Source organism: Phyllobates terribilis, unplaced genomic scaffold, assembly GCF_046119375.1.
Source record: "Phyllobates terribilis strain yellow unplaced genomic scaffold, ASM4611937v1 Scaffold_3__8_contigs__length_932513732, whole genome shotgun sequence".
Classification (NCBI taxonomy): Eukaryota; Metazoa; Chordata; class Amphibia; order Anura; family Dendrobatidae; genus Phyllobates; species Phyllobates terribilis.
Genome location: NW_027362763.1, coordinates 783,094,637 through 783,121,049, shown reverse-complemented (window position 1 = coordinate 783,121,049; position 26,413 = coordinate 783,094,637). Strand labels below are relative to the sequence as shown.

At 47.1% G+C, this 26,413-nt stretch overlaps 1 protein-coding gene across 50 annotated transcripts in view; it reads left to right on the top strand.

Annotated features, from left to right (window-relative positions):
• LOC141257608 (protocadherin Fat 4-like) overlaps nucleotides 1–26,413 on the top strand; it is a 468,540-nt gene that overhangs the window by 346,580 nt on the left and 95,547 nt on the right. For 37 of the 50 annotated variants that reach the window (XM_073672313.1, XM_073672325.1, XM_073672322.1 and 34 more), the window contains 4 exons: nucleotides 5,978–6,055; nucleotides 10,069–10,146; nucleotides 12,564–12,677; nucleotides 24,202–24,279. In XM_073672313.1, coding sequence (XP_073528414.1) covers nucleotides 5,978–6,055; nucleotides 10,069–10,146; nucleotides 12,564–12,677; nucleotides 24,202–24,279 — 348 coding nt within the window. The remainder of the gene's footprint in view (nucleotides 1–5,977; nucleotides 6,056–10,068; nucleotides 10,147–12,563; nucleotides 12,678–24,201; nucleotides 24,280–26,413) is intronic. The other 13 variants (XM_073672358.1, XM_073672359.1, XM_073672353.1 and 10 more) reach the window with 4 other exon arrangements.

The following is a 26,413-nucleotide window of genomic DNA, read 5'->3' as shown; positions in this document are numbered from 1 at the left end:
TAGTATCCCTGACTAGGGGATCCCTGCTTGCTTCCAGGCATGGCATTACCTCTTTTGAGGGAGGCAAAGCCACTGTGGCAACCGGACCCCTGGGGTGCCGCATTCCCCACTAGTTAATTTCAGTACTCCCGGACTGAGGATATCTTTCAAAATTAACAAATAACAATTACAGTTCACATTAGAGGATTATGAATTTAACATTTCTTGAACGTTACTGGTTATCAAAACATTATAAAACACTTAATAACATTCTTCTCTAGTCAGGTGCAATTTTGAGCAACATGAGGGACCCGTCCGAAAACCCTCAACTTAGGCCCTGGGCGTGGCTGCAGGGCATAGATGATCCAGGTGTTGGACCACGTCTTCGGCCACGCCAAACGGGTTTTTGTTCTGAGGTCATTTGTTATAATCATAAAACCAATAAGGGGGGCACTCTAATAAGTGCAACTATTTACAATGGAAAGTTCTTTGGTTATTCACCGTCCATAACCTACAAGTCTTTATACCCTTACCGGGTAACTAAATGCACACATGACCAACTTTTGCAATTCACTTTGAAAACACAACTTTTCCGCTTTACCCTTATGGGTAACTATATACAGCATAAATTTTAGTTCTCTTATACTTTAATCCTTTACATTTTAGTTTCTCCAACGGGCAGGGAGCTGACCTTTTGTACTCCTGGTCGATCTACTTAGTACATTGGTGGTCACTGCTCTACCCTGGTCCCTTGTGTCTACCCCTGGTGTGGTGGGTTCAGTGTGAACTACTCTACGGGTAGTCGGAGGTAACACTGGTAGGCTGGGTAACCTCCTACGAATTTTTTGGCTCACCATGGGTACGACAGGTTCACTGCTAGCAGAGGGTTGATTCTCCTGGTCTGCTGATGATGAAACTTCTGTCTCTGGGGCCGACTGGTCTTCCAGCTGTTCTGGGACTTCTGCAGCTTCCGGTGAGGCTGCTTGAAGAAAGGTAAGGACCGGTACTACAATTGCATCGTTCACCTGCGTCCAAGACCGGGGAAATTCTCCAAGTACTGTTTGGACCACTTCCTCCACTCCTTCTGTGGGCTGAGAGTTGTCTTGATCTTCTTCTGTGTGTTTCAACTGTTCAGGACATATCTTCAAGTGATCTCTTGAGACTGCCACTGAAGTTTCCCCTCCATCTTTGCTGATGAGGCACACTTTGGTGTTGTCGTAATTCGAAGGTAAGACGGTGCATGGCTCAACCTCCCACTGGTCATCTAATTTGTGGAGTCGTCTCTTTCTCTTAAGGAGCTGTTCTCCAGGTGACAAAGGAACGGCAGGTGCATGCTGATTATAAGTTTTCTCTTGCTTCTGTCTTGCCTGGGACAAACTTCTTTCAACACACTCTTGCACCTTGCGGTATTGTTGCTGCTGCTCGGTATCCCAATCTGCATCTGGTGAAGTCGTCTCTGGTGTTAGGACTCCCATGTCCAAGTCGATGGGTAGTTTACCAGGTCTTGCTCTCATCAGGTAAGCGGGTGTACAGATGGTGAAGTTCACCGGGATGTGGTTATATAGGTCCACCAAATCTGGTAACTTCTCTGGCCACAGGCTACGTTCTTCAAGGGGCAACGTCTTCAACAGGTCTATCACCACATCTTTTCACACAACCCGTTGGTCTGGGGATGATACAGCATCGTCCTGATTTTCATGCAGCCGTACAAGTTACAGAATTCCTGGAACACCTCTGCTTCAAAGGCTGGACCTTGGTCGGTAAGCACCCGTTCAGGGTAGCCGTGCGGACGACAAAAGTGCTGTTGGAACGCTTTGGCTGCCGTCTGAGCCGTCTGGTCTTTTACTGGCACTACTACCAGGAACCGGAAGTAGTGGTCTACTATGGTTAGAGCGTAGACATAGCCCGACCTGCTTGGGGCTAGCTTCACGTGGTCCAAGCCTACCAGTTCTAGTGGCTGTTTGGTGATGATGGGCTGCAGGGGAGCCCTCTGGCTGTCACAGTCTTTTCGTCTCAGTCTGCATGGACCACATTGGTTGCCTTGCAGAGCCCGAATGGCATGCAGTTGAACTCGCTCAGGCCCATGGGTGTTGTAAACGCGGTCTTTTCTTTGTCCGCCTCTGCCACAGGAACCTGCCAATACCCACTGGTGAGATCCAAAGTGGAGAAATAATTAGCAGATCTTAATGCAGCTAGTGACTCCTCAATCCTGGGTAATGGGTAGGCATCCTTATGTGTTATGTGGTTAATCTGCCTGTAATCAACACACATCCTCATTGTACCATCCTTCTTTCTAACGAGAACTAATGTAGCTGCCCAGGGGCTACAACTATCTCTGATCACCCCAGCCTCCTTCATCTCCCGTAACATTCCTTTGGCACATTGATAGTGAGCTGGAGGTACAGGCCGGTACCTCTCTTTAATGGGTGGATGATCTCCCATGGGGATATGATGTTGGACCCCTTTTACCTGCCCAAAGTCTAATGGGTGTTTACTGAAGACCCGCTCATACTCTTGGACCACCCGGTATACTCCATGCTTTTGGTGCAAAGGGGTGGAGTCAGTGCCCACTTCTAGCTTCTGACACCAATCCTCCATCTGCCCCTTGGAGCCATTATCCTCCGCCGGTTTGGATGGAGGCAAGAGTTCCAGTGTCTTTATTGAGTTGTTACTGACAGTAAATAGCTTAGCAAGGTTAGCATACCGGGATAAATGGACCTCTTTCTCCCCACAATTCAGGATGCGGATCGGCACTCTCCCCTTGCCGACATCGACTGCTCCCCTGGCTGTCAAGATGGTGGGCCTACTGTCAGAGTATACATGTTCTACCAGGACCTGATAATCTTGACCCCTGAGACCAATTGCTGCCCGACACCATATTAACATTTCGCTCCTAGGGGGCATTGCAATGGGGAATGGATCACTCATCCTGACACTGCCAATTTCTCCACCAGACAGTTCTACCTGTTGTCTTTTCATCAGGGCTCTGATTTCTTTCTGTAGAACCCACTGCTGACTGGAACTGGCAGTCTCCGCGACCTGTTGTAACAAAACTATAATTTCTCCAAGACAATTTTCTATCACATTAGTGCCTAAGGTTATCATGGGATGACTTTCTCGGCGATCAATATCAACAATAATCATTCCTTGTGATAGCAATTCTACTTTGCCAATTTTTATGGTCACCTCTTTATACCCCACCTGAGGCAAGGGCTGACCATTGCTGGCATAGATACTAAGATGTTCATCTGTATGGCGGGTAATGTCTGAATCAGTCCAGTATTGCTTATAAAGGATATATGGCATCGTGGTCACCTGGGACCCAGTGTCCAGCAGTGTGTTCATTGGGATGCCATCAAGCACGACAGGTAGGACTGGTCGTCCTCCCACGTACTTGTCTCGCCAGCTTTGTGGGCCTGGTCGTCTTACTCCTGGAGGTTGGCCCTCTGCCCCAGGTGTTGCTCGTTTAAATTGCAAAATCTTGCGTAGTGTCCCGCCTTTTTACAGCCGCGGCAGATGGGTTGTCCGTCCTGGTCGTATCGATCGCTGTTCCTCCCTCTGATCGGTGGAATTCTTCTCTGTCGTCGCCACGGGACGTCATCTGGACTGGAAGCCTGCTGGATCTTTTCCTTGGGGGACACTTGAATGGCCTGCACGGTTTTGGTTAATGCAGCCACACTTTTGGTCAGCTCCTGGACCTGAAGGCGCAGGTCTGCAGACAGGTCATTGTCCAGAGTCTACGCATCAGCCTCCACAGGTTCTGGGGAAAAGAATGCCACCTCCTGGTGGTAGGTGATAGCTGGGCGCCGGTGGGATGCAGCGCCTCATGGTGTTGATTCCCGCAGCACCCGGATGGCTCTGTCTTTAAATTGTGCAAAGTCCAGATCAGGGTTTTGCAGAGCCATAATGCGCAGCTGTGTCCTGTGAGCGCTGGACAGGAGCCCCTCAATAAACTGCTCAGTTAGCAATCTGTCCTCATCATGCACACTGTCAGGGTCTACCTGTTTGATGGCCCGCAGCGCCTCCTGCAGGTTTAGAGCATAGTCCCGTACACTGTCCTGCACCCTTTGTTTGCACCCGTAAAACTTCATTTTAATTTCTGCTGCGGTGCGGGTGTCAAAGGTATCCTTCAATCGGGCCAGTATTTCTTTTACAGTGCCTTTGTCTCTGCCCGGCCAGGACTTTACTTCTCTCTGGGCTGCACCGATTAGCTGTCCTATGAGGATGCTGACTTTTTGCTCCTCAGACATGGGGTATACTTTAAACAAACTGCGCAATCTTTCCTCAAAGTCATTCAGGGTGAGCGACTCCCCTGAGTACTGGGGCAACCACGCCGCCCCCGTTATATATGGCATTGATAACGGCATTACAGTGGCAGCGGCCGCACCTGCGGCTGAACCCTCTTCCATGTTGGGCATCTTCCTCCCCCCTAGTGAACCTCAGCCAGGTCCTGGGCGTCTCCTCATGCACCAGTATGCTGCTCTGCAGGCGGAGGGATCTCTTACCCGGCGGTTCCGGATCGGGGCTTCTTGGCACACAGGACCCGGTTATACCGGGCTTCGTGAATCCTGTTCGAGACGCCAAGTTGACACGCCTCCTGGGCCGTGGGGTGCCCGGTGCCGGGCCGGTGGATGGTGGAGGAATGTCAGTGTGGCGGTGACCCGGTCCGTGACCCAGGGTGGTCAATAAAAGGGGTTATGGATAGGGGATTTATAGTGTTTTTATAGAGTTCGTGACGCCACCTGTGGAATGCGGCTAAAGGGAGCCGCCACTGCGGAGCAGTCCTCTGAAGCTGATGTTACTGCAGAAGGGATGGTGTGGCTCTCCACAGGAAGAGCTAGCTCCAGGGCAGTGTAGATGATGTTTCAGGTTGTGCTGGGCATTGTAGTGCAGGGGTTGATGGCGCAGCAAGAAACACAGAGACAAGGAAGTGCAGTCCCAGGGTCTTTACTGGTGCTGATTAAACAAGCCGGGACTAGAGTACTGGCTAGAAGTGGAAGTCCGGGTAGCCTGGAAGCAAGTAAAGAATCCTCCTTGCCAGATGAAGTTGGAGGCCTTCCCTGTCCACTAAACTCTTTGGCCCTGCTGCTTGTAGCAGTGCGGTGACCCTCGTCCCTGAGTGCGGTGTTTCTGTGCTCGGGCCTTGCTGGCGCGTCACTCCCACGTGGCGGTGCTGGACCCTGCGGTGCTGCTGAGCCTCCGGGCGTCTGATGGGGCCAGGAGACCTGCAATCTCCTGCCCTCCGGTCTCTACTGCTGGGCCTTCGGTGCCCCACAGCCTCGGACTCCGGTGTCCGGTTCTTCTGTGCTGGTGCTTCTTCTGGGGTGAGCTGCCGCGCAGCTCCAGTCCCCAGCTCCTCTCTCCTCGACGTCCTCTCTTCAACTCCTCACACTAAGACTAACTAACCCCGCCCCCATATCCCAGTTGCCAACGGGAGTGGCTCCCCTTGCTGGTCTGGAGCCAGGAAAGTGTTGCATGTTTAGTATCCCTGACTAGGGGATCCCTGCTTGCTTCCAGGCATGGCATTACCTCTTTTGAGGGACGCAAAGCCACTGTGGCAACCGGACCCCTGGGGTGCCACAGAACCCTAATATAACAGAGGGGGCTGTGCATGCACAGCGATCTGTCCATTTCCAAAGGCGTGCACCAGGGCTCCATTCTTGAGAAAAACATAGATCCCAATGGAGAGGCCCTTGTACATCAGATATTAACTGTCTAAAAAATTACAAGATGGAGCAACAAAAGTTAAGTAAACAGAACTTTTTTTCCCTTTCCAATGACTGACCCATAATAGAACTTATTGGACCCATCAATAGTCAATAAGACCTTTCTGTTTGGTTGCATCAGTTATACAAAATATGCAAAAGATCAATTTTGCACATTTTTGGATATTAAAAATGGAAAGTTCCTTTCATCAGACAATGACCTGTTTTTGACTTTGCAATGTGCTCAGCTTTGTGTAAAAGCTCCAGTATTTCTTCATTTCTGTATTCTGCAGAGTTGCTATAGAAAAGGAGATTGCAGATGTCAAGATAAGTGAAGATTCTGAGAAGCCCACTCTAGGACAAGTAGAAAGGTATTATGATGGTGGACCCTGAATATATGACCTGAGTTAACTACCTGCCTGTCATGGATCACTGTCGGCTCAGCCGTCATGGGCCGCTCCTGACGGTGTGTCTGCTGCTCCATGTCAACTTAGCAGCTCTTCTGGGATCCTCTGTTGACAGGGCGTGAAAGCTGACATCATGCTGTTTGCCAGCTGGCTCCCCACAATTAGGCAGCGGAGAACCAGCTGTCAATCAGCATGACATCGGCAGTCACACCCCGACAGAGCAGAGGGGAAGAGGAAAAGCTGCTCTGGTGACATGAAGCAGCAGAATCGACAGCATGAGCGGTCCGCACCGGGCAAAACACTCAGGTAGTTAGCAACTACAGTACATGTCTTTAATTCTTAGGCCCATAGCTGCTGTTCTGTCGATGTGACAATAGTGGAAGCTGCAGAATTGCCGGCAGGAGCGGTCTGTGACATCTCTGTGCCAGCAGAGAGCTGCGATCGGCAGAATAGGCAGATAGTTACCAAATTCCTGCCTGTTAGTTCTTAGGCCCATAATAAAAAAAAATCAATAGTCCCGAACAACTCCTTTAATTCCCAGTGTCTTAACTGTCTGGTTCCTCTGAGGATAAGTGGCATGTAGGTAGAACCTCTGCCATAAGGATCACAGTAATTGACACAAGCCCAGGTACTACAGAGGCTGCTCATGGGCCAGAAGTGCTCTAGAGTCCTTAATACACTAATCCATTTCTGATTTCTGTGGAAACATCCAACTGTCCGGTTTGTTTGGGGGTCTCCTGAGCAATGATATCAGGGGATAGAAGGATCTGGCAAATTGAATTTAAATGGCTAAACCTTTTGGTCTCAGGGAAGATAAACCGCTGCCAGAGGTGACATTGGCTTCCTGCCTTCTTCTCGTTGAGAACACATGAATGCTAAGCTCAGCCCAGGGGGAGTCCGGAAAGATAGCTGAAGGCAGAATGAGCGTTTGGAAACTGCACCAGGCTGATCTTTTACCTTCTAGTAATATTAGGGGCAGAGGCTATATGACCAGGGTCACAACAAACCATGACATAGTATAATAAGAACACCAGACAAGAAATGATGGGTGGACACAGGGGGTTGGTCACAGCATTTATTGAAGTATAAACCAACTTCTAAATATCTGAAGTCTGCAACTTTATTTTAGGAAAGACAATGTTACCAAAAATGCCATCAATCCACCTGTGAGGGCGGTAACTTACTGTAAATTATTCCTGCAAGAAAGGAACCACCTGCTGTGACTTTAAGAAAATGGCAAACAAGATAATCAGTGAGCCAGGGAATAAGAGGGGCCCTAACCACAAATACAGTGCCCATTTAACATAATGCTAATGACATGAGTCTAAGGACCATATGCAGTCCCTGTCCCTTTACTATATTCACCTGAGCTATGTCCTAAATGACAGGGGTAGGCCTGGGGTCACTATATTTTGTCTCAGACCAATATCCTAGTACTTCAGGAAGGACATCTAAGCCTTTTCACAGATATAGATTGCAGCAGGGGCGTACATAGAAATCATGGGGCCCCATAGCAGAAGCTGTAATTGGGCCCCCACCCCCCCAAATAAATAAATATTTGTCTGTGTCACAGAAGAGCAGATCTCACAACTTTCCAGCCTTTACATAGTAATTTTCCTCCTGCTAAAGTCCTAGATCCCTCTTTCATTTCCCCATAAAGTATGATGCCAACAAAAGTGCCCCCTAAACACAGTATGATACCCCCACGGTGCATTCCTCTACATTAGCCTCCTCATGCACAGTATAATGACCCTACAGTACCCCACTTCAACTCCCAAGGCAAAGTATGGTGACACCAACACAGTATGATCCCCCTACTGTGACCCCCACAGAGCCGTCCATACACTATACTGGTCTTACATACAGTATAATGGCCTGCACTAGCCCTCAAAACAGTATAATGGCCCCCCACATAGCCCTCAAAATATTATAATGGCCCCACATAGCATTCCATATAGTATAATACGCCTCTGATAATCCTCCATATAGTATAATGCGCCCTCATAATCCTCCATATAGTATAATGCGCCCCCATAATCCTCCATATAGTATAATGAACTTCCCATGGTTCTCCATAGAACATAATTCACTCCCCACAGTCCTCCATACAGTATATTACCCACCCCATAGGGTAAAATGCAGCCCCCATATAGTATACTGCACCCCACAGTCCTGCAATGTTATGGGCACCACGTACTCACTGATCTTTAAAATACCGTATATTTTAAATAAGCCGACCCGAGTACAAGCCGAGGCCCCTAACTTTACAACAAAAAATCTGGAAATACGTATTGACTAGAGTGTAAGCCTAGGGTGGGAAATGCAGCAGCTAATAGTAAATTTCCCAATCCTGGTACGTATGGCACCCCTCATCCCCCAATCCTGGTACGTATGGCACCCCTCATCCCCCAATCCTGGTATGTGTTGCCTCTTCAATCCCCCCATACTGGTATGTGTGGCTTCCTCAATAACCTAATCCTGTAATGTGTGGTCTCCCCAATCCCCCAATCCTGGCATGTGTGGCCTTCTCAATCCCCCAATCCTGGTATGCGTGGCCTCCTCAATCCCCCAATCCTGGTATGCGTGGCCACCTCATTCCCCAATCACTGCACACACAAAAAAAATAAACACTAATACTCACCTTCCTTCCTCACCTCTCCTCCAGCGCGGCGTCCTGTCTGCTGCAGCTCATGTCGGCATCTGAGCAACGCGCATTCTCAGATCCCGAGGTGAGCTGCTGCTGCCGGCATATTCACTCCTCTCCATGCCAGGACTATGGGCGTGGAGAAGTGTGAATATGCATTCTCTTTAGTAGCAGGCACTGTCAGCTGGAACTGCGACTTAGCGCTCCTCCTTGCCCACTACTAAAGAGAATGAATATTCCCTCTTTTCCACGCCCATGGGAGCGGAGAAGAGGGAATATTCATGTCCCTGTAGCAGAGGGCACATGCGATAGCTGCTTCAGCGGCTACTGTGTGTGCTCCGCTCCGCCGCAACCTCCCTCCCCCCACCACTATCCACCAATACTCACCTATACAACTCGTCCCCACGCTGCTTGGGTCCCCCCGCTGCTTGGGGCCCCTCGGCTCACGAGCCCCCCATGGTCACGGGCCCCATAGCAGTGGCGTGGTCTGCCGCCATTGGCGGTACGCCACTGGATTGCAGAGATAAATAGAAATCTGTTCTCTTCTTAGTAAAAGTAACAATATGGTAACTATAGCTGAAGAGGGAGGTGCATTTACTTTTTTTCTATTACATTACTGAATTGCTTGTTATACAAGAAAGGATTATGTTAAAGGTATCTATAACAAAAGGAGGCATCTTCACCTTCTGTCACCTCTGTGGATCCCACACAGTCCACATTAAAGCTTATGATTGGCTGCAGCGGTCAGGTGACAGGAACGGCTTGTTATCTGATGTTTCTCTGATGCTGCGCTCTTCTAGTCACCTGACTACTGTTGCTACCCCCAGGCTTCAAAGGTCCTATAACATCCAGATGATGCAGCCATAGCTTTCGGAGCTTGTGTAGACCTCCAGAGCTGCGTGCGCTGAATCCACAGGAGTGACAGTATATGAGTGTGCCTCCATTTCTTTCTTTGAAAAACAAAAAATTCATGCTGGTTTCATTATAATTTTTATTTTCAATTTTCCATTTAACAATATAAAAATCATAACTGTAATTTTCACACTGGCCTCTAGGCCTTATACTAGACTTATATAATAGGAAGTAGGAATCTAACATTAGACAACAACAAAAGATTTAAAAATCTGAAAAAACCTGACACATAATGGAACCTAATGAACCCCTTAATAGTCAATAGGACCCTTTTGTTTCGGTTGTATCAGTAATGCAATATATGCAAAAGATCTATTTTGCACCTGAATGGATATTAGATGGACAGCTCCTGTTTTTGACTTTGCAATGTGGTCAGGTCTGTGCAAAAGCTCCAGTAATTCTTCATTTCTGTATTCTGCAGCGATACTACAGAAAAGGCGATTGCACAAAAGAAGTTGAGTGAAGATACTGAGGAGACCACTATAGGACAAGTAGAAAGGTATTATGATGGTGGACCCTGACTACATGACCTGTGCTTGTACATGAACTGTTATATAAACTGATGACTTTTTTTAGTTTTTAAATAAATAAACCAATAAAAAAAGAAATATAATTCAGAGGACACTGCTAGAAAACGGATTATATTTGAAATGAAGGAGAAAATGTCATTAAACTTTTACACAAGTAACTGCCTGTGCAGAGAAAAAGTTACTAAAGGGGCTATCCGGGACTGTTTGATTTATTGTACTGTGGACCTAAGAACTAACACACAGGTAGCTGCTAACCTGCCTGTTCTACCCGGTGGTGGCTCAGAGCCGTCACATACAGCTCCTGGCAGTGATTCTGCTGCTCCATGTCAACAGAGCAGCTCTTCCTCTTCTGTGCTGCTCTGTCGATGGGGCGTGACTGCCGACCTCATTCTGATTGACAACCGACTCCCTGCAGTTAACTACGCCCCGTCAACAGAGCAGAGTGGAAGAGAAGCTGTTGTTCTGTTGAGGTGATGTCAGCAGAAGATGCAGAATCACCAGCAGTAGCATTTTGCGACCGCTCTGTTCCGGCAGAGGTCTGCACTGGGGTGAACAGACAGGTAGTTAGCAATATCCTGCCTGTTAGTCCTTAGGCCAAAGCCCTACAGAGGCTGCTCATGGGCCAGTCATGCTCTAGAGTCCTTAATACACGATAGTCTGCCAAACCCATTTCTGATTTCACTTGAAACGCCCAACTGTCCGGTTTGTTTGGGGGTCTCCTTATCAATGATCTCAGGGGATAGAAGGAGAGGGCAAATTCAATTGAAACGGCTAAACCTTTTGTTCTTAGATAAGATGTTTGTGGCATCGACTTTCTACCTTCTTCCCGTTGAGAACACATGAATCTAAGCTCAGCCCAGGGGGAGTCCGGAAAGATAGCTGAAGGCAGAATGAGCGTTTGGAAACTGCACCAGGCTGATCTTTTACCTTCTAGTAATATTAGTGGCAGAGGCTATACGGCAAGGGTCACAACAAACCATGACATAGTATAATAAGAACACCAGACAAGAAATGATGGGTGGACACAGGGGTTTGGTCACAGCATTGATTGACATTTAAACCTATAAAGAATCATTTTTTGCAACTTAAAAATATCTTAAGTCTGCAACTTTATTTTCCAAAAGACAATGTTACCAAAAATGGCATTTATTCACCTCCGAGAGCGGTAACTTACTGTAAATTATTCCTGAAAGAAAGGAACCACAGTAAAAAAAAAATAATCAGCGAGCCAGGGGCCCTACCCACAATTACAGTGCCCACTTCACTTCAGTTTAACATAATGTTAATGACATGGGTATAAGGACTGTATGCAGTCTCTGTCCCTTTGCTATATTCACCTGTGGTCCATTGAAGAACTATGTCGTAAATTACAAGAGTAAGCCTGGGATCACTACATTTTGTTTCTGTTTGACCAATATCCTGGTCCTTCAGGATGGACATCTAAGCCTTTTCACTTACAGATATAGATTGCAAAGATGCCAAGATAAAAAGAAATCTGTTCTCTTAGGGCAGGGATGTCAAACTCAAACACACAGAGGGCCAAAATTAAAAAGTTGGACAAAGTCGGGGGCCAACTAGTATACAAAATAATGGGCCCAACATAGTCCTCCATACAGAACAATGGGCCCAACACAGTCCTCCATATAGAATAATGGCCCTACATAGTCCTCGATACAGTATAATGGGCCCCACATAGTCCTCAATACAGTATAATGGGCCCCACAGAGTCCTCCATACAGAATAATGGCCCCACACAGTCCTCCATACAGAATAATGGGCCCCACATAGTCCTCCATACAGAATAATGGGCCCCACTTAGTGCTCCATACAGAATAATGGCCCCACATAGTCCTCCATACAGAATAATGGGCCCCACATAGTCCTCTATACAGAATAATGGGCCCACATAGTCCTCCGTACAGAATAATGGGCCTCACATAGTCCTCCATACAGAATAATGTTTTTTACTGTTTAGTGGCCAGTGTGAACATGCACTTACATGCTGCATGCAGACCAACTTATATCCCAGTTCATCTCTTTAGTTTTTTTTACATTTTGTAGTAGGTGATGGTCACAGCTCACCTCCTCCTTCTTCCTGTACAATGATCTCTAAACAAATTACAGAGCATGCTTACAGAACTATCCTATAGAAGTTAATGAGTCAGATCCCAACTACTGTTAATGGCCCATGTGGCTGCTGTAGAGCTTATGTCTATTCACAAAAACTGAGGCAAGATATCAGCCTCCATAACTAAAAACACCCCTTTAAAAAAAAAGGATTGCACAAAATGGACAGCTCAGACAATAGTCTGCTTTTGACTTTCCAGTGTAGTCAAGTGTGTGTGCAAGCTCCAGTATATCTTCATTAATGTCATTTGTTTTACAGCACACTAACAACAGAAAAGGAAATGAGATCTACGGTAACGGAAATTGTAGACGTGACGATCAGTGAAACAGTGTTCTATGAGGATTCCAGTAATGGAAGCACTTCGGCAGACAGGTATTATTCAGACCGGTAGTTTGGCTGTGGTCCTGATTAATGGTCTGTGCTTATACAGAGACTGTTATATATACTGCTGATTTTTTATAAATAAAGCAACAAAGAAAGATCCCTTACTGATAGCACCTCGGCTGCAGAAAGGATTATATGGCAATTTAGGAGCAAAACTGTGAATTTCTCTTACAGCCACTAATTTCTCTGCCCTTAGAAGTGAGCGGTGCCAGAATGACCCTTTATACAAAAGTAAAAGACAGCATCCATGCCAGGAGGTGTTTATTCCGCCATCTCAAAACACACAAGGTTTCGACCCTGTGTGGGTCTTTGTCAAGTGACAAAAAACCCACACAGGGTCGAAACGTTGTGTGTTTTTTAATGGCGGAATAAACACCTCTTTTGCAATTGAACACCCTGGCATGGACGCTGTCTTTTACTTTTGTATGCTGATATTTCCTCGAGTGGGTTCCTTGAGGATTATGGACGTGCGTCCCTTGCAGTAAGTGCTGCTGACTACCATCTTTCCTGGAGAATGACCCTTTATATTTCTTCAAATAGTACAAGTGTATGACATCTGCCCATCATGCACAGATGGGGGAGGTATCTATAAACATGATGTCACCGGCACCGCTCACATACCAATGTGGAAGTGACTGGTGCCAAATAACCCTTCAAAAATGTGTTGAAAAGTGTAGAGAAAGAAACTACACCAAGAAGCTACACTGATAAACCTGCCCCATTGTCATATACAGTGTCAATCTGGGATCCCAAGGGCCCACCAGAAACCATCTCCAGGGCCCTACTTTTCAGCTACACATAACCCTCAATCACAAATTGATATAACAATGAACTGGGTAGATTGTTAAATAAATAAGATGCTGCCATTGTCTGTACATAGTGATTCAAGTAGATTGTGCCAAGTACTGCTCATTAGTGTTGAGCCACCCCCGTAGTGTTCGGGTTCGGTTCGGTTCGTCGAACACCGTCATGTTCGCCGAACAGTTCGTCGAACTGTTCGTCGGACACCGTTAAAACCAATGGCAGGCAAAGAAATCACATAGAAACATATAGAAAACACATAGAAAACACCTTCAAATGTGTCCAAAAGCTGTCTCAGAAGACACAACTAACACATGGAAAAGTGACAAGTACATATAGTCATGCGAAAAGAAAAGAGATGGAGGAGTAAAAGGAGGAGGAGACACAGATATAGGCATGTCATGCCCTTCTAAAATCAAGAAAGGCTGGAGTAAAAATCTAAAATCAGCCTACCAACACCCAGACGTCGTGACAAGAAAATTAAAAAAAGAAATATCTTTAGGTAGAATGGCGGTTCCATTCAGAACACTTTCCTTACAAGACGTAGTGGTATCCCCGTTGGGAGTCATGCCAAAAACGGAACCCAATACATTCGGACTAATCCACCATTTGTCATATCCAAGGGGCAGGTCATGGCTGTGGCATTACAGTGAGTGGCAGACAATCCCTCCATGATTGGTGCTCTAAATAGCGCCAGACATGCAGGACGGGGACCCGAGCTCCCGCCCGAGCATCTCGAAAGTACTCGGCGAGCTCCGAGCATCTCGAGTACTGAGATGCTTGGGCGAGAACAGAGCATGCTCGCTCATCACTAATTAACAGTATTACTGTGAAAAAATCCAGTTACGCTTTTGGTGCACGAACAGTTATCGAACATAACCTCAAACAGCCAAATTTTTTGCAAATCGTTCGAGTTCGTCGAACGACTCGAACACCGCCCAAAACAGCTCGAATTTGAGATTGGCGAACAGTTCGAGTCGAACACGGCTCATCTCTACTGCTCTACTGCAAAAGATGGGGGTGGCGAACACCGCTCATCTCTACTGCTCATATAATATAGGAGTGGCCAAGTCTTGCACAGGGGCCCACCGGAGGATTCTCCTGTTCTCCTGTGGGTCAGTCCAAGCCTGGTCACATACATAGGACAGTGAGCAGGGGATCAGCAAAATGCAAGTTACACAATTAGTTATTTCACCTCCAGCCAGATGCCTGAATTACATATCGAATATTGTTATTTATCAGCCTTTGTAACAAGATGTTCCTGTGTATTTTGTAGCCAAGAGGAAAATATATACTGTAGCTGTAAGACATTAATGTGCAAGAAGACAGCATAGCTGTTGGTAAACGATATATGTTCAAGAAGAAGACAGTTGCCAGTAAAGGGTTAATTAGTCTCTCACTATGACAGACAGCCATAGGAGCCTGAGACAGGATTTACCTCAGTTGCTTTATTAGCCTCCTGCTCCTCCTATGACTCCATATTACATAGGAATCCATCTTTCATTGCTTCTTTATAATAACATTCAGAATTACATAAGAGAGAGCAGTAAAATATCTCTCCTGTGTTTCCATGCTGTACACTCCACGTCTCCCCCATATCATGGCATCTCCCATCTCTGAAGCAGGAAACCTCACACAGCTGTCAAAAAGGTGACGCAGTTCAGAGCCCCGACTTCAATCTCCATCTCTTAAATAGTCATAGCTTTAATCACTGAATTAGACAGGATTTTTTGAGTTTTCCTACACAGAGTATATCCATTTGAGAAAAACTATGTAAGGTGCCAGAGGGCGGTAGCCGTGGTCGAGCTGATGCTCCATGACGCCCTGGCACTTTACAGGACAATTGTGTCCCAGTCCCAGTGTGCTGTCTAGTGTAGAGTGTGTTACACTCACTTGTAGGCCACAGGCCTCCGCTGTTTCCAATTCTCCATATTCAGGAACAGCCGCATACAGATCGGGGACAACCGGTTCGTTCCAACACATAAAAGTTTACTGGACAGTTCAAGTACATCAGATTGTAACACACCGTACTGGGCACAGCACCTTCTGTTCTTTGTTTCCGTTATACAGTACATTTCCAGCATTTCTATCCTTTCTTCCTGAACTATCCCTACATCCACTGATCCTGTCAGCCCCAGGGATTTCCAGTTCAGTTCTGCAGTATTGCTGAGCTCAGTCACCTTTCCCACACATAGTACATCCATCTTCCTCTGTACGGAAGGGGTTAAGATACACCCTTAAGTACCAGTCTTGAGTCTTAGGCTCCGGACATTGCAGGAATGTCTGCAGGGAGTCTTGTAAGGCCTCGTACTGCCCAGAACAATATGTACTCATCTTTGATATCAGCCCACTGCACCTTGAACTTGTCCTATCTCTCTAGAAAACAAACTCTTCTTCAGAAACAGGAAGCAGTCTCCTTTTTACTGGCCATAACCTCTCCCACTCTGGGCTAAACCAAACACTTATCTGTCCCTGCAGCATGTTGCTGGGCAGATCTCCCTTACAAACAATATGAATCTTATAACAGAATGCACTAAGCATATTACACTTACAATGCTTATCACACTCTATCTTATGTCCTAAATCTTAATCTATATCTTACCATATGCAGTCCTATGCTTTATACTACCAACACTATCTATCTTTATCCTAAGCACTAAATTATGTCTTATCATGTGCTTACCCTGTACTATACACTACTTACATTGTCCATTAACTCTTTACATTGTGCATTATCATAATGCAATACATGGCAATTCACATCATACCACAAGTCTATCTAACACATAAATATATAAAAATGCATGACACTGTTCACATGACATGATTGTTATGTTCAGGGGCAGGAATACAACAGTCCTTATTTACCACCCTTACAGCTATAAATTTTGTTCTCCTTTTTAATTCAGATACAGTGGCTTACCGCTAATAGCAGAAGACCATGCGGCTTCAATGGGGCCCATGAGTTGAGGGGGCGGTGCCACTGCTGGCACCCCCCTGCCTGCTCGGGATCACACTTCAACTGTGTCTGCATCCTGGATGCAGACACAGTTGAAAGCAATGGTGAAAGCAATGGTGAAACAGGGAGCCATCAGCTCCCTCCTCTGTCGTTCTCCCTCTGCGTTTGACATCTCAGTGCAGCGGGAGCAATGACATCATTATATCGTGACCGCTGTGCCGTGCGGTGCAGACCACATGCTGCAGAGACGGGAGCAGTGGGGGAATGAGGAGAGGTGAGTATTTTTTTTTTTTAAAGTCAATAAGTACATTGTGGGGTCCATTATAGTATTTGGATGGCTATGTGTGGGCCATTATACTATTTGAAGAGTTATATGGGGGATATTCTACCATTATACTGTTTGGAGGGCTATATGGGGGCTATTATACTGTTTGGAGATCTATTTGGGGAGCCATTATACTGTTTGGGGAGCTATGTGGGGACCCATTATGCTGTTTCGAGGGCTAGTAGGAGCCATCATACTGTTTGTATGTGGAGGATTGTGTGGGGCTCGACTGGTAAAGTGGACCCACTAAGCCCCAGGTATGGGTGGGCACATGGGCCCCAAGCATCAGTGCAGCTGGGAGGATGCGACGTGTAGGACAAGATACCCTCAGGAATCTCGGGGCAACAGGGTGGATGTAGCAAAGTCCACAAGGCAGCAAGAACAGATGCTGGTAACATAGTGTCCAAAGGAGCAGGAAAACAACAAACTAAAGTCTAGGATAACAATCTGAAGACACAAGAGCATGTCCTAATGGGCCTTAAAAGGCCTTGGGAGATGATATAGCACACTGGGCAACCTGCAAAGCCTGATGTGGAGACATCAGAGGACAGGGGACTGAGGCAAAGGGAGCGAAGTCCGAACCTGGGACAGGTATGCAAAGGGAAGGTTGTGTGAAGGACTGTGTTGGGGCCATCATTCTGTGTTGGGGCCATGAAAGGGGTACCCTATTTTTCAGACTATAAGACGCACTTTTTTTCTCTAAAATTTTGGAGGAAAGTGGGGGTGCGTCTTTATATATATATATATATATATATATATATATATATATATATATATATATACTGTGGGTGGTGGGTGGTGTGGGGGGAGCGGCAGCGGTGGAGGAGCGGGGCACAGGAAGCAGTAGCCCACTGCTGCATCCTACACTGTGCCCTCTTCTAAAGAAAATTAATATTCACTGCTACCCACGCCCATGGGCGTGGGGAGCAGTGAATATTAATTTTCCTTAATAGCACGCACACTGTACATGCAGCGTGGCTCCTGGTATGTATGGCACCCTTCATCCCTCATCCTGGTATTCATGGCACACCTCATCCCTCTTCTTGGTATGTATGGCACCCTTCATCCCTCATCCTGGTATATATGGCCTCCCTTATCCCTCTTCCTGGTATGCTTGGCACTCCCTGATCCCTATCATGCTGCACTCAAAGAAATAAACAATTATACTCACCTCCTCTCTCCTCCAGAGTTTCGCGTCCTGCTCTGCTGCCGACAGGGATCTCACTGCGTGAGCCGAGCATGCCAGCCATGCGCCCTCACACTGTGAGATGCTGTGCCGGAATAGTCACTGCTCCCCATGCCGAGACTGTGTGGGTGGGGAGCAGTGACCATTTACTCTCCTTAAAAGAACTTACACTATACCTGCAGCGTGGCTCCTGCTGCCACTCTGCAGTCAGTGTGCCCGCTATTAAAGATGTGACATGCAGAAGTAGTACTGTTGCAGAGTGTGACATGCAGAAGTAGTGCTGTTGCTTTAAAAGCATTCAGCAACTATTGGAAGTAACACAAGCACATGAAACAGGAAGTGTTGTGCTCCAGAAGCATTCAGAAACTAGAGAGGTTAACACAGTCACAGAAGAAGGGGACTCTTTTAGCAGAGCCTGAGGGGGATTGTGGGGAAGTTGTTTACTGTCTGGGTGGAGCCAAAGAGAAAGGTGGTGTGTGTGTTCTGTATCTCACAGAAGCTCCCCTGCAAGTGAAAAGGATTCAAGTCAGGACTGAAGCTAAGAACTGGTCATGTAGAGTACCTGAACTAGCAATGCAGAATATTGTCAGGCAGATAAATAAGGACTGGAAGAAATGGTGTCACAGGGATCATCTCCCTCAGCAAACCCTCCCCACTCCTTCATCTGACTGTGCTGTAAAGAATGCTGTGTTCATTAATGTGCCTTTGCATTAGAACTGTGCTGTACTGTACTACTGGGAAGACTGTGGACTGCTGTGCTGCTAACAAAACTGTACTGCTTGTCACTGGAGCCTGTTGCTCATAAGACTTAACTTGCACTGGCCATGCAGTTTCTTATTAAATGCTACTGTTCTACTGTTTATGAGGACTCTTGTCAAGTATGTCTGGTCAGCAAGTGAAACAACCTAAGTGTCTGTGCCTGAGGGTCAATACCCCTGTGTGCCTGTGAGAAGCTGCAGCATATGGTCTATGGTCGCCTTGAGTAACAATTCCTCCAGGATTCCAAAGAATTCATGTAACCAATCTCACCCCTATCTGAACCTAGCAGCGTGCATGTAACAAAGACCATGAATATTCACTAAAAAATCGTTAATAGCGGGCACACACTGACCGCAGAGCGGCAGCAGGAGCCGCGCTGCGGGTACAGTGTGCGCGCTATTAAGGAGAGTGAATGGTCACTGCTCCCCACGCGCACAGTCCCGGCGTGGGGAGCAGTGACTATTCCGGCCCAGAATCCTACAGTGTGAGGACGCATGGCAGTGACGCCATGCGCGGCTCACACAGTGAGACCCTGTCGGCAACAGAGCAGAGCTCACAGCTGGAGGAGAGAGGACATGAGTATAATTGTTTATTTTTTGTGTGCAGCCAGCTGGCTCCCCACAATTAGGCAGCAGAGAACCAGCTGTCAATCAGCATGACATCGGCAATTACACCCCGACAGAGCAGAGCGGAAAAGGAAAAGCTGCTCTGGTGACATGAAGCAGCAGAATCGACAGCATGAGCGGTCCTCCCCGGGCAAAACAGTCAGGTAGTTAGCAACTACAGTACCTGTCTTTAATTCTTATGCCCGTAGCTGCTGTTCTGTCGATGTGACGATAGTGGAAGCTGCAGAATTAATGGCAGGAGCGGTCTGTGACATCTCTGTGCCAGCAGAGAGCTGCGATCGACAGAATAGGCATATAGTTAGCAAATTCCTGCCTGTTAGTTCTTAGGCCCATAATAAAAAAAAATCAATAGTCTTTTCACATACAGACATAGATTGCAGCAGGGGTGTACATAGAAATCATGGGGCCCCATAGCAGAAGCAGTAATTGCCCCCCCCAAAATAAATAAATAAATAACTATTTGTCTGTGTCACAGAAGAGCAGATCTCACAACTTTCCTGCCTTTACATAGTAATTTTCCTCCTGCTAAAGTCCTAGATCCCTCTTTCATTTCCCCATAAAGTATGATGCCAACAAAAGTGCCCCCCAAACACAGTATGATACCCCCATGGTGCATTTCTCCACATTAGCCTCCACATGCACAGTATAATGACCCTACAGTACCCCACTTCAACTCCCAAGGCAAAGTATGGTGACACCAACACAGTATGATCCCCCAACTGTGACCCTCCACAGAGCCCTCCATACACTATAATGGGCTTACATACAGTATAATGGCCTGCACTAGCCCTCCAAACAGTATAATGGCCCCACATAGCATTCCATATAGTATTATACGCCACTGATAATCCTCCATATAGTATAATGCGCCCTCATAATCCTCCATATAGTATAATGCGCCCCCATAATCCTCCATATAGTATAATGAACTTCCCATGTTCCTCCATAGAATATAATTCACTCCCCACAGCCCTCCATACAGTATATTACACACCCCATAGGGTAAAATGCAGCCCCCATATAGTATAATGCACCCTACAGTCCTGCAGTATTATGGGCACCACATACTCACTGATTTTTAAAATACCGTATATTTTAAATAAGCCGACCAGAGTATAAGCCGAGGCCCCTAATTTTACTACAAAAAAACTGGAAAACCGTATTGACTTGAGTGTAAGTGTGGCGCCCTGCTGCGCATTGGTGCCACAGAACCCAGAAGGGTGCATGGATGGACTTCTCCACAAGAGACCCTCACACATTCACACACCTCCAACCTACCACCTCAGACCAGCAGAGGGAGCCCGTTAGGGATATATATAGGGAGGGTGGAGCCAGGCAGCTGAGTTTAGTTTTCAGTTTAGTGTTCAGACAGAGCTCAGAGTTGAGCTGAGAGCGTGCTGACGCTCAGAGAGCAGCGAAGAGGCAGCACGCTGGCTGCTTTGCTTAGGCGAGCCAAGACCTACAGCACGTGTGAGGGCCCCGAATGTGGCCGAAGGCGAGAGGAGAAGGAAGAAGTAGCGAGGGTGCAGAGGAGCATACCAGACTCACCCCGAGATATATACTGGACACCGGGTCCGCGCCTACAGGGACCCTTTATACCCAGTAGGAACCACCGGAACCCCTGGAGGACTACAGGTCCCAGGTTCACCAAACGCTGACTACAGTACCAGGGCTAGGAGTCACAGAGGCCCCAGCAACCAGGGAGAGTGATCTCCAAGAGAAGGCCCTACCACCAGGTCAGCAGGTGCAGGAGAGAGACAGTAACCAAGCTAGGCCTAGTTCCAGGCAGGCCAGAAGCTTAACGAGTAAAGCCACGGATCAGGAGGCCCTATACCCGCTCACTGGGGAGAGTCTAAAAGTGCGCCCTTCGCCCGAAGTACCCTGGACCATGCCTGCAACATCACCAGTAAAGGTGCTGAAGCTTACCCCCGTGTGAGTATTCGTCTTTCCTCCGGGACCGTCCTGCCGTCTCTCCCCCGCATCCACCATCTACACCTACATTGCCCTGAAGCTAACTCTACCTGTGGAGAGTCACATTATCCCTGCTGCCGTAACACCAGCTCCAGAGGACTCCTCCGCAGCAGCTGCACCCATTTGCCGCAATCCACAGGTGACGTCACAAACTTTCCAAATCCCCTATAACTTTCCTTTTTTACTGACCACCCTGGGTCATGGACCGGGCCAGCCACCGTGATATTCCCCTCCCCAATGCCATACACAGAGACCCGGCTGCCGAGTACCCCACGGCCCAGGGGGCGCGTCATAAGTCTAGAGTGGGAAATGCAGCAGCTAATAGTAAAACTCACAATCCTGGTAGGTATGGCACCCCTCATCCCCCAATCCTGGTATGTATGGCGTCCCTCATCGCCCAATCCTGGTATGTGTGGATTCCTCAGTCCACCAATCCTGGTATGTGTGGCCTCTTCAATCCCCCAATCCTGGTATGTGTGGCCTCCTCAATCCCCCAATCCTGGTATGTGTGGTCTCCTCAATCCCCCAATTTTGGTATGTGTGGCCTCCTCAATCCCCCAATCCTGGTATGTGTGGCCTCCTCAATCGCCCAATCCTGGTATGTGTGACCTCCTCAATACCCCAATCCTGGTATGCGTGGCTTCCTCAATCCCCCAATCCTGGTATGCATGGCCTCCTCAATCCCCCAATCCTGGTATGTGTGGCCTCCTAATCCCCCAATCCTGGTATGTGTGGTCTCCTCAATCCCCCAATCCTGGTATGTGTGGCCTCCTCAATCCCCCAATACTGGTATGTGTGGCCTCCTCAATCACCTAATCCTGATATGTGTGGATTCCCCAATCCCCCAATCCTGGCATGTGTGGCATCCTCAATCCCCCAATCCTGGTATGTGTGACTTCCTCAATCCCCCAATCCTGGTATGTGTGGCTTCCTTAATCCATCAATCCTGGTATGTGTGGCCTCCTCAATCCCACAATCCTGGTATGTGTGGCCTCCTCAATCCCCCAATCCTGGTATGTGTGGCCTCCTCAATCCTGGTATGTGTAGCCTCCTCAATCCCCCAATCTTGGTATGTGTGGTCTCCTCAATCCCCCAATCCTGGTATGTGTGGCCTCCTCAATCCCCCAATCCTGGTATGTGTGGTCTCCTCAATCCCCCAATCCTGGTATGTGTGGTGTCCACAATCACCTAATTCTGGTATGTGTGGTCTCCCCAATCCCCCAATCCTGGCATGTGTGGCCACCTCAATCCCCCAATCCTGGTATGTGTGACCTCCTCAATCCCCCAATACTGGTATGTGTGGTCTCCTCAATCACCTAATCCTGGTATGTGTGGTCTCCCCAATCCCCCAATCCTGGTATGTGTGGCTTCCTCAATCCCCCAATCCTGGTATGCGTGGCCTCCTCAATCGCCCAATCCTGGTATGCGTGGCCTCCTCAATCCCCCAATCATGGTATGCGTTGCCCCCTCATCCCCCAATCACTGCACACACAAAAAAATAAACGCTAATACTCACCTTGCTTCCTCACCTCTCCTCCAGCGCTGCGTCCTGTCTGCTGCAGCTCATTTCGGCATCTGAGCAACGCGCACTCTCAGATCCCGAGGTGAGCTGCTGTTGCCGGCATATTCACTCCTCTCCACGCCAGGACTATGGGCGTGGAGAAGCGTGAATATGCATTCTCTTTAGTAGCAGGCACTGTCAGCAGGAGCTGCGACTCAGCGCTCCTCCTTGCCCACTTCTAAAGAGAATAAATATTCCCTATTCTCCACGCCGATGGGAGCGGAGAAGAGGGAATAGTCATGTCCCTTTAGCAGCGGGCACTTGTGATAGCTGCTTCAGCGGCTACTGTGTGTGCTCCGCTCCGCCGCAATCTCCCTCCCCCCACCACTATCCACCAATACTCACCTATACAACTCATCCCCGCGCTGCTTGGGTCCCCCCGCTGCTTGGGGCCCCTCGGCTCACGGGCCCCCCGCGGTCATGGGCCCCATAGCAGTGGCGTGGTCTGCCGCCATTGGCGGTACGCCACTGGATTGCAGAAATAAATAGAAATCTGTTCTCTTCTTAGTAAAAGTAACACTATTGTAACTATAGCTGAAGAGGGAGGTGCATTTACTTTTTTTCTATTACATTACTGAATTGCTTGTTATACATCTACTGTATATCGAAAGGATTATGTTAAAGGTATCTATAACAAAAGGAGGCATCTTCACCTTCTGTCACCTCTGTGGATCCCACACAGGCCACATTAAAGTTTATGATTGGCTGCAGCGGTCAGGTGACTGGAACGGCTTGTTATCTGATGTTTCTCTGATGCTGCGCTCTTCTAGTCACCTGACTGCTGTTGCTACCCCCAGGCTTCAAAGGTCCTATAACATCCAGATGACGCAGCCATAGCTTTCGGAGCTTGTGTAGACCTCCAGAGCTGCGTGCGCTGAATCCACAGGAGTGACAGTATATGAGTGTGCCTCCATTTCTTTTTTTGAAAAACAAAAAATTCATGCTGGTTTCATTATAATTTTTATTTTCAATTTTCCATTTAACAATATAAAAAATCATAACTGTAGTTTTCACACTGGCCTCTAGGCCTTATACTAGACTTATATAATAGGAAGTAGGAATCTAACATTAGACAACAACAAAAGATTTAAAAATCTGAAAAAACCTGACACATAATGGAACCTAATGAACCCCTTAATAGTCAATAGGACCCTTTTGTTTCGGTTGTATCAGTAATGCAATATATGCAAAAGATCTATTTTGCACCTGAATGGATATTAGATATGGACAGCTCCTTTCTTCAGACAATGACCTGTTTTTGACTTTGCAATGTGGTCAGGTCTGTGCAAAAGCTCCAGTAATTCTTCATTTCTGTATTCTGCAGCGATACTACAGAAAAGGCGATTGCACAAAAGAAGTTGAGTGAAGATACTGAGGAGACCACTATAGGACAAGTAGAAAGGTATTATGATGGTGGACCCTGACTACATGACCTGTGCTTGTACATGAACTGTTATATAGACTGATGACTTTTTTTAATCTTTAAATAAATAAACCAATAAAAAAAGAAATATAATTCAGAGGACACTGCTAGAAAACGGATTATATTTGAAATTAAGGAGAAAATTTCATTAAACTTGTACACAAGTAACTGCCTGTGCAGAGAAAAAGTTACTAAAGGGGTTATCCGGGACTGTTTGTTTTATTGTACTGTGGACCTAAGAACTAACACACAGGTAGCTGCTAACCTGCCCGTTCTACCCGGTGCCGGCTCAGAGCCATCACATACAGCTCCTGGCAGTGATTCTGCTGCTCCATGTCAACAGAGCAGCTCTTCCTCTTCTGTGCTGCTCTGTCGATGGGGCGTGACTGCCGAACTCATTCTGATTGACAACTGACTCCCTGCAGTTAACTGCGCCCCATCAACAGAGCAGAGTGGAAGAGAAGCTGTTGTTCTGTTGAGGTGATGTCAGCAGAAGATGCAGAATCACCAGCAGTAGCGTTTTGTGACCGCTCTGTTCCGGCAGAGGTCTGCACTGGGGTGAACAGACAGGTAGTTAGCAATATCCTGCCTGATAGTTCTTAGGCCAAAGCCCTACAGAGGCTGCTCATGGGCCAGCCATGCTCTAGAGTCCTTAATACACGATAGTCTGTCAAACCTATTTCTGATTTCACTTGAAATGCCCAACTGTCCGGTGTGTTTGGGGGTCTCCTGATCAATGATATCAGAGGATAGAAGGAGAGGGGAAAGTCAATTGAAACGGCTAAACCTTTTGTTCTTAGATAAGATGTTTGTGGCATCGACTTTCTACCTTCTTCCCGCTGAGAACACATGAATCTAAGCTCAGCCCAGGGGGAGTCCGGAGAGATAGCTGAAGTCAGAATGAGCATTTAGAAACTGCACCAGGCTGATCTTTTACCTTCTACTAATATTAGTGGCAGAGGCTATACGGCAAGGGTCACAACAAACCATGACATAGTATAATAAGAACACCAGACAAGAAATGATGGGTGGACACAGGGGTTTGGTCACAGCATTGAATGACATTTAAACCTATAAAGAATCATTTTTTGCAACTTCGAAATATCTTAAGTCTGCAACTTTATTTTCCAAAAGACAATGTTACCAAAAATGCCATTAATTCACCTGCGAGAGCGATAACTTACTGTAAATTAGTCCTGAAAGAAAGGAACCACCTGCTGTGACTTTCTGAAAACAGTAAAAAAAATAATCAGTGAGCCAGGGGCCCTACCCACAATTACAGTGCCCACTTCAGTTTAACATAATGCTAATTACATGGGTCTAAGGACCGTATGTAGTCTCTGTCCCTTTGCTATATTCACCTGTGGTCCATTGAAGAGCTATGTCGTAAATGACAAGAGTAAGCCTGGGATCACTACATTTTGTCTCTTGTTTGACCAATATCCTGGTCCTTCAAGATGAACATCTAAGCCTTTTCACTTACAGATATAGAATGCAAAGATAAATAGAAATCTGTTCTCTTAGGGCAGGGATGTCAAACTCAAACACACAGAGGGCCAAAATTAAAAAGTTGGACAAAGTCGGGGGCCAACTAGTATACAGAATAATGGGCCCAACATAGTCCTCCATACAGAACAATGGGCCCAACACAGTCCTCCATATAGAATAATGGCCCTACATAGTCCTCGATACAGTATAATGGGCCCCACATAGTCCTCAATACAGTATAATGGGCCCCACAGAGTCCTCCATACAGAATAATGGCCCCATACAGAATAATGGGCCCCACATAGTCCTCCATACAGAATAATGGGCCCCACTTAGTGCTCCACACAGAATAATGGCCCCACATAGTCCTCCATACAGAATAATGGGCCCCACATAGTCCTCCATACGGAATAATGGGCCCCACTTAGTGCTCCATACAGAATAATGGCCCCACATAGTCCTCCGTACAGAATAATGGGCCTCACATAGTCCTCCGTACAGAATAATGGGCCCCACATAGCCCTCCATACATTATTATGGGCGCCACATAGTCCTCCATACAGAATAATGGGCCCCACATAGTCCCCCATACAGAATAATGGGCCCCACATAGTCCTCCGTACAG